General features: G+C 51.1%; 1 protein-coding gene across 1 annotated transcript in view; it reads left to right on the top strand.

The window, feature by feature from the left end:
• The window catches only part of PAX2 (paired box 2), an 85,380-nt gene that overhangs the window by 54,124 nt on the left and 18,464 nt on the right, over positions 1–12,792 (top strand). The window contains exons 7-8 of the mRNA XM_015559276.1: positions 9,203–9,378; positions 11,661–11,787. Coding sequence (XP_015414762.1) covers positions 9,203–9,378; positions 11,661–11,787 — 303 coding nt within the window. The remainder of the gene's footprint in view (positions 1–9,202; positions 9,379–11,660; positions 11,788–12,792) is intronic.

Raw genomic sequence — 12,792 nt, 5'->3', positions numbered from 1 at the left:
GCAATGCCTACTGGTCCCGTTTGGAAGATTCTTTTCTTTGGAGGAGAAGTTCTGCCTTCTCTCTCTTTCCTCTCAGTATTACCTCCTCTTCCCCAGCACTGAGCCGAAACCTGCCTTCCTTTTTGTTCTTTCTCCAAGCAGAGCTATCAAGACCCTTTTTTGTTGTCTCTGCTTGTTCTGAGCTTTTGTCTTCCTGACAGGCTCATGCTATTCTCATATCCATCCTGGGTTATGGTCCCCTCCTTCCATCTGTTGTATGTCCTTTACAGGAGGGAAAAAATAACTTTTTGTCTGATAATAAGTGCAATACATGCTCATTGTAAAATATTTGTAAGATACGGTAGATTTTTTTAAAAGAATTACCCATAAGCTCATCATCAAGAGATAACCACTGTTGGAATATGGTATCCTTTTTTTGTCTGTGCATGTATAATCTTATATATATATTATTTTGATAAAAATTGGAATGATATTGTACATACAGCTTGTCTTGCTATTTTCACTTAGCATTATATAGAACCATTTTCACATATCATTAAATATTCTTTGAAAACATGATTTTTTAATGGTCGCATAATCTTCCACTATTCAGTGTACATGTCCTTTTAAAATCTAGGCTCATCATATTTTAAAGCTTATTCGTGTGCAACAGCAATGATGTTCCTAAAATGTCCTTCTCTTTCCACCCCTCCCCCACTCTCACTCCCTCTTGTCAGGTTGATTCTTGGAGCTTGCAGGGGCAGAATTTCATTGTTAGAGCATCCAATCCTTATGGAACTATGTTCCTCTCTAGAACCTCTTGCAGTGGGATCACACGACCATTCTTTCCCTCAACACCTAGCAGTTTGCTCTCCTCCAGTCAGACTTTGTCAAATGCCTCCTTCCTTTGCTGCTGTTAACTCTAGACATGATTGCTTTCTCCCCAGATCCCCATCACTTCCCTTTTATCAGTTTTTCTTTGTTGATCAAAATTGAGCAACCTAGGAGAAAGGGCTCTACGCTGAGAACCTCAGTCCCCAGCCTAACGGTGACTAGCTGTGTGACATGGGAAAATTAAGATTTTTTTTTAAATCTCTAAGAGATAATGGAATTAAATGATCTTGATACTTGCCAGCTGTGAAATATGATAATACTGAATCCAGAGTAGCAATTTCTTTTGTTGCTTAGTTTTCCTTCTAAACGGTAAAATATTGAACAAGGCAAATTAATAATCTATCAACCTTTGCTTTGGGAATTCTATTGGACAAATCAGTCAACATTTTTATCACCTACTATGTGTCAAGCCCAGTGCTAGGTTTATAAAGATGAAAAAGACATGCCCGTGCCTTCAAAACGGGAATAGTAATAGAAGCTCCCTGCTTTAAGTTTTGGTGAAAATTAAAGGAGTTAATATATGTAAAAATCTGAGATGGGTGCCTAATATATAGTAGGCACTTAATGCTGGCTGCTGTTATTGTAAGGATTAAATCAGTAGATGTACGTTAAGCAGAGTGTCTGGCACCATAATGGGAACTGGATCGATTTTAGTTATTATTATTTCTACAATAGAGGTTTGGATAGATGGGCTACTGGAACACAGAGAAAGGAGAGATTGATATTGCTGAGGGAGAGCTAGCAACCCTCTGGTGTACACCTGCGGAAACTCAATCCAGAAAAGCTGAAGGGACTTGGCTAAGGTCATACAGCACATGAGCGACAGAACTAGTTCAGCTCAGGAGATGTTACTACCAGTCCAGTGTTAAGTTAGGGTCACCCGGGCAGTTAGTGTCCCCGGAAGCACAGGCAGACAGGCCAGGCAGGCCAGGCCTCCACACACACCTTTCACGCTACCATGAACTCACTGAGTGCTTGGAAGCTGGGCTTGGTCAAGGAGAACCCGTTGGCCAAAGGTTTGCAGGGCTGGAAGGCTTACCAGACCCTTGTCTTCCAGCCAGATCTCCAAGGGCTTCTTTGTGCCCTCCTCTTCAGCTGGGCTTAGGGTTCCTGGGCAGGGCAGGCTCACAGATTGTGCGGTTTAAGGATGGGAGGCAATGGGGTACCTCACCTCAGCTCCTTGGATGGGCAGTGACTCCACCAGCACAGTCTCCACCCAGCCCCTCCCAGCACATTGCAGCATGCTTTCCTCCTCTCCCCTCCATTTCCTATCAATTTCTCCCTTCCACTGTGCTTCCCCTCCCCCTCTCTCCCCCCCATCTCCCCCCCCCCTTCCTGTCTTCTGCCCTTCTCTTCGTCTTTCCTCAAACTCCTTCCCTTTCTTTCCTCCCTCCCACTCGCCTGTGCCCTCTTCCCACTCCATTTATCCCTGTTCTTCTCCCAGTCTGGAAAGCAGCTCCATTCCTGGTCCCAAACCCCACACTCCCTGTCCTCGATCAGATGGGAGGGCCAGGGTGGCAGCCCAGACCTTCTCCTCCTGCGCAGTGGGGGTGGGGCTGGGGCTGCACAGGAGGGCTGCCCTGAATGACAAGCGGAGATATTGATCGCATTCTGAACTCAGCCCAGCCGATAGAAGGTAATTAATGACTCCATTTGCCTCAGTACTGAGGAGAACAATTGAGTTTGAAACTGCAACAACTGGCAGCTGGGGAAACTGGGGAAGCCTGGGGGTGAACCCCTCAGAGGGGGAAGGGGTGTTGGAGAAGCTAGGGTGCAGACAGAGCGGGGCAGAGGCCATAGATCAGAATGGTATGGAGCGAATGCCTGTTCAGAGCCCCACCCCCAACCACAGCTAGCCTTGACCCCTCCTGCTTCGCCCAACCCCCTGAGGCCTGAAGCTCATCACCCACTGTTCTCACTTCCTCCACATTTTTCTCTTTTCTTCCCGTATCACTTTTTCAGGTCATTTTCTGTCTGCAGATGAAGTAAGACTTGCTTTCCCCAAGATTGCTTCCTGTCAGCAGTGTGGTCTTGTGTGCATGCTTTTAACTCTCCCTGAGCTTGTTTTCTTTGCTGTAAAATTGAACTAATGATGTCTCTTTTGCAAGTGATCTGTGAGGATTAGAGAGCATGTGTGTAAAGCACCTCGACTGCCTAGTACGTGGTTAGTGCTCACTAAATGATGATAATGACAATCTTTGACAAGAAGGCAAATTTGACAGTGTCGAACAAATAATTTTGCCTCTCATCTGAAAATGAGATTAATAATAATTACCTTGTAAAGTTAAATGGATTTCATGAGCATATGTGAAAGCCCTAATATTGTCAATTTCCCCATTGACAGCTAGATATTTGTGTTTGGTCTTAGAAAATGGAACTTAGTATAGTTCTTTACTACACTTAAAAACAGTCCCTTCAAATGCCTCATTTTCACTTCCTGGGATTTGATGGGAAACCCCAGTTCATACCCATCTTGATTTTGTAGACTTTGATAACCTTGGCACTCTGTGACCAAGGAAATGACATCATCTATTCTATTACCATCACCCCCACCTACCTTTGGTCAGTGCATGAGAATTTTCTTGTCCCTTGCAGTGACTACTTTGGGAATTTGGGTGGAATGTCCACATACGAGGAAGACAGAGCACTTCTATTTTATCCCTTGTCCCCTAGCCTTCATCCCTGAGACATGACCTTCGGGGACTGCCCCCCTCTCCAAGCTGCTGAGACCTCACTGGACAACCTTATTTATTTTTAGCCAGAGAGAGGGTTCTGGTCTGGGGTCAGAGAGGCGGGAGGTAGAGAGCTCTGCTACGGGAAGCCCAGGTATAGATGGGGAGTGACAAGTCTAAGTGAACGAGGAAATCAGAGCTTATTGAGGAGTAAAAGATTATTATTAGTGATTCTGTAAGTGGCACGTGCTTATTGTACAAAGCTTGGATGATATGGAAAAACTTACATGAGAAGAGTGTGGTAGGTGGCTCTCCTTCCAGTCAAGATGATCTTTTGGTTTTGCCGTTCACTTGGTTTGCGTGGAGATTGGGAGCTGATGATGCTCATTGGGTCAGCCCACAACTGATTACAGAGCACGTTCCTGTGCCAGGCTCCCCGGTAGATATGCCCTTGAGCTAGCCCCTCACTCTCATTGAATCTGCAGCTCATGTACTCTGAGCCTCAGCTTCCTACCCAGCAAAACAGGGATCATAATCCTCACCACTTTGGAGAGTGGTCGGGGAAACCCAAATAACCTAAGGTCTTTGAAACCTTTTTGTTAACCGCTAAGCAAATATGAAGTGGTTAGAGGAGGAGACAACATGAGCCTTTGTTCTCCTTGAAAGAATAATATACGTCAAAGTTTTAACTCAGCAGTTTAATTAATTTATTTATATCTGCCTTGTTCCAAAAAGGACTCGTGGTGGCTCACTCTCCTTGGAAGTGCTCACGGTGTAGTGGACCAAGGTCCCGGAATGGGCTCTGGTCCTGCGAGTCTACTTCCTAGTTGTGTGACCTTGGGCTTGTCACCTTCCCTCCCTCACCTCCCCACCCACCCCATTAGCTTTCATTACTGTAAAATGAGGACTTTGGATCAGGTGTCCCCTAATCACTCTGGGCACAGTCTGTGCTCAAACTACAGGCTGCAGCCTCAGTGTAGAGAGGGTGCAAGGCAGAGAAGTGAGGATGCTGGGAGGGAAATCATGTCCCGGATGGGGCCAAGTGGCCCAGCTGAGGGTTTAGCACCCAGGCTGCAGAGGGAAATGATGTCGAGGGCAGGCTCTGGAATCAGACAGACCTGAATATAAATCCTGACTGTCATTTACCAGCTGCATGGCCTTGGATAAGCTACATAATCTGTCTTGGCCTCAGTTTCCTTAGCTGTAAAAGAGGTGTCACAGTATTTACCTCCCAGGGTTGTTAGGGGGCGGTGGATTAAATGAGCTGTGTAAAGTTCAGCAATGGCATGTTATAAGCTCTCAGTATTGTAACTGCTAATGGATGGTGGCTGGGCAGGGGACAGCAGGACGATATATGGAGACCAACTAGGACATGGCTCCTTCCTTGGTCTATGGGGTCTTACTAAACCTACAGCAACCATGTTTTCCAACCTCAGTCTAAAAACATGGCCTGGCAGTGGAGAAGGATATTGGAAATCAGAACTGTTTCAGAAAGCTCAGGCCATATGGCCACCATACTCCACCCTTCTTCTTGGAGTCCTTGAAGAAGTGGTCTTCTTATCCCATCAAGGTGAAGGCCGGGGGCCTCCTCCCATCGTTTAGGAAAGACTTTCCCTGGAACCAGCTCCCACCACGGGCAAATAGACCCATTTTGTGCTGACCCTGCTCTCTGAGACCAGGGCTTTGGTGTGGGGAGTCCAATACAGAGGCCATCTGGGCCCTATTCCCAAGGAACCTCTCTTACCTGCTTTGGATGGCAATTTTGTGGCTCCAAGGTTAGGTTCTGTTTCTAATTGGGAATACGGTGTTGTTCTCTGTCCTTGGGTAGAGGAACTGTAGGGGGCAGGATGGTGTTAATGAGAGCAGGAAGGGCCTCCTGTGGACCAGAGTCCCGGCTGCCAGAAGCTAACAAGCAGTGGGGGTGAGTGAAGTGGGGCATAGGTCTACCCAGGGGCCGCTGAGAGCTAGGGATGCGAGGGACTTGCCTTGCAAGGGTGCCAAGCCAGCCAGGTTGCCAGTCCAGAGACCTTCTGCCAGGGGTCTGGCTTGAATGCTCCTAGGAGAGCCTCATTCATTTATTCAGTCATTCATTGAGTACCAACTGTAAGCTCAGCTCCGTGCCTGGCCCTGGAGCTCCAGAGATGCGTTGGTCATGGTCCCTGCCCACAGGCGCTCACAAGGGGAAGGATGCTACCTAATTACTCACACCCTCTCCTTTCCTGCTCACTCTGAAGCCTCCTCCTCTCTTTCAGCCCAGCTCTGCCAAAAGAGGCTTCAGTACTTGAATTTGCTGCAGCAGCGTCATAGCCCAGTTTCACCCCCTCTCTGCTGTCCCCTCTGAGCCGACCCGTGGGCAATCCCACTCTGAGCTCTCCCCCTCCGTTCTCCTGAGGTCCCTTCAAGTGGTGGGCACAGACAACCGCTTCTTTTCCTCTTCCTTTCCTAGTCTTTTCTTCTGTGTTCTCTTGTCCTTTCTGCTCCTCCTCTACTCTCTTCTCCTTTTCATCCTCCACCCCCCACCCTCTTCTAGGCCCTGGGCTGCCCCCCTTAGTGGGTATCCAGACTGACGGGGAGACAGAGCCAGCAGGTTTATTCAGATGCCAAATGCCCTCCTCCCAGCCAGCGCTGCCCTAGGCTCCCTTTCTCCTCTCTTTGTGTCCTTTCTCAGGCGTCTCCCAACCTCCTTTCCTAACTCCCTTCCTACCCTCTCTGCTTACCTTCATTCCTCTCTTCCTTCCCTAGCTGAAGGAAGGGTGCCACCCCATTCTCCGGAGGGAGCCTGGGAGAGCCTATGGGCCCTTTGGTTGATTTGGGAGGGCCGCCTCCTGTCCCCCACCAGTCATGCTGCTGCCCTCTCCCTGCCCCTGTGGCTCTCCTCCCTGATTGCCCAGAACTTTCCATGTGCTCCTTCATGATTCGTCTTTACTGCTGCCTCTCCCCCTTTCCTCACCTTCCTTCTATCTTTGGGGAGTTTCCTCAAGCCCCCAGCAGCCTCTCTCAGGGGTTCTCCGAATGCTTTCTTCACGCCAGCTTGCTGTGCTGCACCTCTAGCACCTCCTTCCTTTTCCTCTCCCACACCCCTTCCTTCTCCTTCCCTGTCCCCGCCTCCCACCGCCACCTCTGCCTGGAACGGGCTTCCTTTTGCCTTCCTTTCCCCTCCCCGTTTCTCTCCATTGCTGCCTCTGTAACCTGTCTTATCACCAGGGCCTGAGTGTACAAAAAAATAAATAAATAAAAAGGTCAGTGAGTAGAGGGAGCAGCAATAACCCCTAAAACAGTACTATCAGTGGAACATGATTGATCAATTGAATTCCATAGCGGCTGAAAAATGTGGGATTAAGTAGTGTATTATACGCACAATGAGTTGAGGCATGATGTTCATTTCAAGTTCATTTCGCCGGCCTCTGCCACCAGATCAGGCAATCAATAGGGGCAGCAGATATCATATATCACCTCTCTGCGGGCTGGGGAGAGAGCACCATAATCTCTCGCAAATTTAGAGTGACAGATTTGTCAAGATCTGAAGGGCCCCTGAATAAATGAAGGAAAAGAGACTCCTCCAGCCAGTGACCTGAGGACAAAGCTTCAGTTCAGCCCCTACAGACACACACACACACACACACACACACACACACACACACACACAGAAGGGCTTGGTCAAGCCACACACAGGCATATTCACAAATCCACACAGAGGCATGGTATGAGTCTCGCCACACACATGCACACATCCATGCACATGATGTGTGGGCAGCCTCTCGCAGACAAGTGCACACTCTCCTTCCCAGGCCCACTGGTGACATGGCAACACAAAGACACTCTTACTGCCTCCCTCAGTCCTGACAGCCAGGCTTCCCATAAAGGTAGGAGGACTCTAGCAAGGAAGAATAGACCCAATGAAACATGCAAATAGCTACAAGGGGTGGAATTAGGATGATGGCACAGGGACAGGAGAACATGGGGGACGTGGGCTCCTGCTCCCCATGCAATGACACATGCGCACACACACACCTTTTCAGAAAAGTTCTCACTCTGTCACTTACACATACCCAGACGCCTATGTATGTGGATGTTTTTATGTGTAGAGATGCATCTACACAGAGAATACTCACACAAAAGGGAAAAATAAATATGCCACACCCTAACAGAAAATCACTGTGGAGGCTTATACAGAAAAAACACAACCACCAAGTTTTGTATCCATAGTAACAAGGCACATAGAAATACCACTGAGGCTGTCTTTATGTCTGTTTGTCCTCCATAGACTTGGTCCTGTTTTTCATCTCTCTCTCTCTCTCTCTCTCTCTCTCTCTCCTCTCTCTCTTTCTTTCTCTCTCTCTCCCTTACCCTTTCCCTCTCTCTCTTTCTTCGCCCCTCAACACACCCACTTTCTTTGCTTGCCCACCCCCGCCAGAATAAAATGGAGGGATGACAGGAGGTCGCATTAAGAAAACAGACCCCCATGCTCCGTCTGAGAGGCCAGCAAGAAAGGGTAGGACGGCTGCAGGTTGAGGTTAATCAATATGTAATATTTTCTATGTTCTCCCGAATGATACTGTACGGTGTTACTGTATATAATGCAATATTGATTATATCATATCGTATAATCACCTATAAACTGATATATATAACAGTCCCAGAGGATCATCCTGGGGCCTACAACATGGTCTGGACCCAGGCCCAAGGCTCCCCAGCTGCTTTTGGCCAAGCTATGGCTGGGGAGAACCCAGCTTGGGTCCAGGGGAGTTACAGGGTGGGGGTTCAGGGAGAGGTGGCAGAGTAGGCACTGGGCTCACTGTGGACCTGATATGGGAGGGCAGGGAAGCAGGGGAGCAGAAAGGAGAGAAAGCTTAGGTAGGGCAGGATGTGGACAGAGTTGGCCAGCAGCCCCAGGGAGCGGGCACTAATGTGGCACCACCAAGACCCACAGGAGGAACCAGGTGGCCAGGGAGCTGGCCTCTGATAGAGGCCTAGCCGGAGTCCGGGTCAGGGACAGAGGCTGAGCAGGGTGCCTGGGCACCGCAGCATCCACACAGACTCTGTCTTCAGTCTGTCCGAGTTAGCATTTTACTGCCCACCTGCCACCTGCTGTCCCCCTGCTCTGGTCTCAGTCCTGGCCCAGTGCAAGCAACATGCCTCAGTTTGGCTTCAAGTCCCTCCTCCCTCTGTGGTGAAGTTAATTACTTCACCCAGTCTCCATGTTACACTCAGCCTCGGAGATTTCATGATTTTCCACCCTTGGAGTCAGTGGAACTGAAATTCATCTCAGAGCCACGTTCAATTCTCCACAGGCTGGGTAATACCGGTCCCAGACACCCAGCTCCTCGCCAGGTTGACCCAGACCAGGGGATAGGAGTTCAGGGGAGATGACCCCTGAGAGCCCTCCTGGCTCCACCTCTGTCTAGTCCTCTGGCCCCCTATCCTGGGACAACTTTCCTGTCTCTCCCCAGCTCCTTCAGAGGCTCTGGCTTCCTGAGCCAGGTGTCTGAGGCATGGCCAGCCTTGGGCCAGCCCCTCCAGCCCCAAAGCTGGGAGTAAGGGGTCCCAGCAGGAGTGCGAAGCCCTAGGGACCAAGCCAGGTGCCCTGCTTTACCCACTGCACTACTCTGTGCCTTGCTGGCCTGCACTGATGCTTCGAGTGTCCATGTGTCCCCCAGATGTGTCCGAGGGATCAGTCCCCAATGGAGACTCCCAGAGTGGCGTGGACAGTTTGCGGAAGCACTTGCGAGCTGACACCTTCACCCAGCAGCAGCTGGAAGCTTTGGATCGGGTCTTTGAGCGTCCTTCCTACCCTGACGTCTTCCAGGCATCAGAGCACATCAAATCAGAACAGGTGAGGAAGGCGCATCCTGGGTGCAGAAGTGGAAAGGACCTGGCAGAATAGGCCTCTGGAGAACATGCACAGGGATCAGCCATGTGTACACCAGCATTGCATGTGCTGCTCATGGATGCACCGTGTGTGGGCCGTGTGAACAGGCTCACACAGCACATGATAGTAGAGTTGGGCAAATCGTTATGGCATATGGTAGTTAGAAATGGTGAGTTCTGGGTGCAAGTGTGGCCTTGGGTAAGTCTTACTCCCTTCAGAGACTCCGTTTCCCCATCTATAGATGAAGGGCTTGGAGGTGTGATCTGACAGGTTCCTTCTGGCCCTGCCATTACCTGCTTCTGGTGTCGAGTACTCAGGAACTTCCTTTTGCTGTGTCCCTTGCCTAAATCCTCCCTCCTACCCCCCCGCCCCCGCCCCCGGGGTCCTACAGAAAGTCTATGCAAGTCCAAGCCACTCTTCTTGCCCGGCTGTCCCTGCCTCCTGCTCCCCGATCCAGCTGTCCGGTGTGATCCCAGGCAGGCTGACAGCCTACCTCTCAGACCCAATACTTCCTGCAGATGCAGAACAGCCCAGAACACACAGCATCGGGCGCCACCCACAGCACACCCGCATAATACACAATGTACAAACACATCTGCTAACTTCTCGCATTAACCCTGTGCACATGTTTACCACCACCACCACCCACTGGGCTAACTCTCCCCACAGCCCACAGTGCTCCCAGTATTCCCCCCACCAGCTCAGCCCCCTCCAGCCCCCTTCCACCCACACCTCATGTAGCCCACAGTGCACATGCTCAAACACAGGAACATGCCCCCATTCCTCCCACACCTACAGCCCAGCCCAGGCCCACAACCACAGCACCACACACTCAGCTGCGCTTGCATACACACACGGTGCATGCTCAAACACACAGCACATGCACACACAGCACACGCGTGCACACACACACACACACACCAGCACATAAGCACACGTGTACCAGCACAGCCCCACAGACTCCTCACAGCACAGTTCCGCTCTAGGACTCCAACAGCTCACAGCCACTCGCCTTTCTCCCCGCCCGTCCTTTTATCCCATAAGCTGTTTGTCTTCATAAAACAAAAATCAAAAGTCTTTTTAAGGTGCCCTGAGCCATAAACCAACAAAGGAGGAGCCGGCCGAGGCAGGAGCCTCGGTGCACCCTCCCCGAGTCCCTGGCTGTATTACAATGAATAACCTTTATTTACTTTCATTAGACTATTAAACACCAGCACAGTCATTTTTCCCCCTGAAACTCGGAGCAGGGCCCATAAAGCAAATCCGAAGCCTAATTGAGTTCATTTTAATTTCTCTCCGATCACAGCGAATTACTCTGGTGATAAATCAGGGGGCAGCTTCACCCCCAGTAGAAGGCCTAATTTGCAGCTAATTACAAAACTGATTTCTACAGGAAGATCAATACGAGAAGGAATTGGAAATGACGAGGCAATCCCGTCCAGCCAGGGAGGGGAGGGGGTCCTCTGGGGGGGGCCAGGAAGCGGAAGGGAAAAAAACGGACCCGAAAGAGCAGAAAATCAGTTTTAATTTAACGTAATATTAATCAGAGCAACTTTTCCTGCTTTGTGCAGGCTCCTGGCCTGCCCAGCTCTGGGGTCTGGCTTGGCGGTGGCTGCAATAAAAAGGCAATTACCCGAGTGTTTCGGGCAGGACACCCTTTCAGAGTCAATGACTGGCCCCCTCCCACCCTTCTGTTAGCCATGTGGACTCTCCCCCTCCCCAATTTCATACCCCAGTGCACAGGCAGAGAGCGAGGGGCCCATGGGGCTGTCTTTGTTTGTTTTTTAAAAAAGGGGCGCCAGCACCCGATCAGCCAGCCCAGCAGTGCCAGGCTGGAGGCCCCACTAGGCCCTTCTGCCATCATGTCATGGTCCATCCCTCCTCCCCAAGGCTCCCCACCCCAGGGGGACCTTAAAACACCCCTTGCCTCTCAGCAGGGGATCCTCAGTGCTATACTCCACCCTTGGGGCTTCCTAGGAAGAGCTACTACAGCAGTATTGAGGGTGCTGGGATAATGGCCGATAATGTATAGGCTGCACCTCAGCTTCCCAGTCAGGTCTGCATCCACCCATACAAACTCTCCGTCATCCTCCAGCCCGCCCCTCCCCTCCTCCCTCCCTCTCCCTGGCCATCTCCTTCCACCCCATCTGGGAGGGCTCCCTGGTCCTCCTCCCCATCTGCACACTGAGCTCTTTCTCCGAGTGTGTGCATCAATAGAGAGCTGTCGCTTTTCTCTCTCCTCCCAGGGGAACGAGTACTCCCTCCCAGCCCTGACCCCTGGGCTTGATGAAGTCAAGTCGAGTCTATCTGCATCCACCAACCCCGAGCTGGGCAGCAACGTGTCAGGCACGCAGACATACCCCGTTGTGACCGGTAAGAGGGCTTCCGGGAGGGTGGGGGCACGGCTTTCAGTGGGAGCTCCTCGGCTCATGCCGTCTGGGGCCCAGGGGGACAAGTGGGCCTCCTGCCATATCTGCAGAGAGAGTGAGGCTCCAAAATCCAGGGTGCTTCCCGGGTGGGTGTGTGCAGATGTGCGGATAAGAAACTGTGGTCAGGCTCTGTGTGCTTCCGCCCGGAAAGGGGGTCATTGCTGGCTCTCTATGCCAATCCTCTTTCCTCTCTCTTTGCCTTTATTCTTGCCACCACCGAGGTGCCCAGCATTATAAGCCTCTAACTAGGATTTGCGCAGGAGAAGGCAGAGAGTAAAAAGGCCAGGCTGGCGGGAAGGGAGCATGAGTGCCCAGGGTCCAGCCTCCATGCTCTTAGGTCCCCAAGGCTGTTGGGAGCCTGTTTTCCTCTCCCACTGGGCAGCCTGGGTGGCTGTGGCTTAGGACATGGCATCCAGCTCTCTGGTTATAGAAAAGCACAATTATCCCAGTGCTTTCCCGGCTTCCCAGAGAAATCACAGAGACCAAGGTTTGACCCAAGGCCAGAGAGGTGGGGCCTGTCCCACAGGCAATGCAGGGTCACATAATCCGGGTGCTCCCATGGACTAGGATCAGCAGAAGCAGCTGGAGCGAAAGAAGGCAGGGATGTGGTGCGGTGAGGGCCAGCCGATGAGCGCTAGGCCTCAGAGCTGTCGGCTGCGGAAGGCGCCTGGCACTGCAGAAGGGTTTCCAGGCCAGGGAAGTGCCCAAGTGGGAGAGACACACATTGAGGTGTTATTAAAATTCACCTAATTATTCTGGAGCCACTAAAGGCAATGTGCCGTTTGTTCCTTGGGAGACAGAATGATTGAGAAGGGTCTCGGTGGGGATTGGGAGACACTGAGGCGTTACCTGCCGAGTGAGGCGAGCGGAGGCGGCCTGGGGACCTGGCAGCAGGGTGGCAAGCGTCCAGCATCACAGCCAGGGGCAAGACCAGGAGCAGGCCTGGCCC

This window comes from Myotis davidii, unplaced genomic scaffold, assembly GCF_000327345.1.
Source record: "Myotis davidii unplaced genomic scaffold, ASM32734v1 scaffold332, whole genome shotgun sequence".
In the NCBI taxonomy this organism is placed as follows: Eukaryota; Metazoa; Chordata; class Mammalia; order Chiroptera; family Vespertilionidae; genus Myotis; species Myotis davidii.
This window is presented reverse-complemented; position numbering and strand designations above follow the sequence as displayed.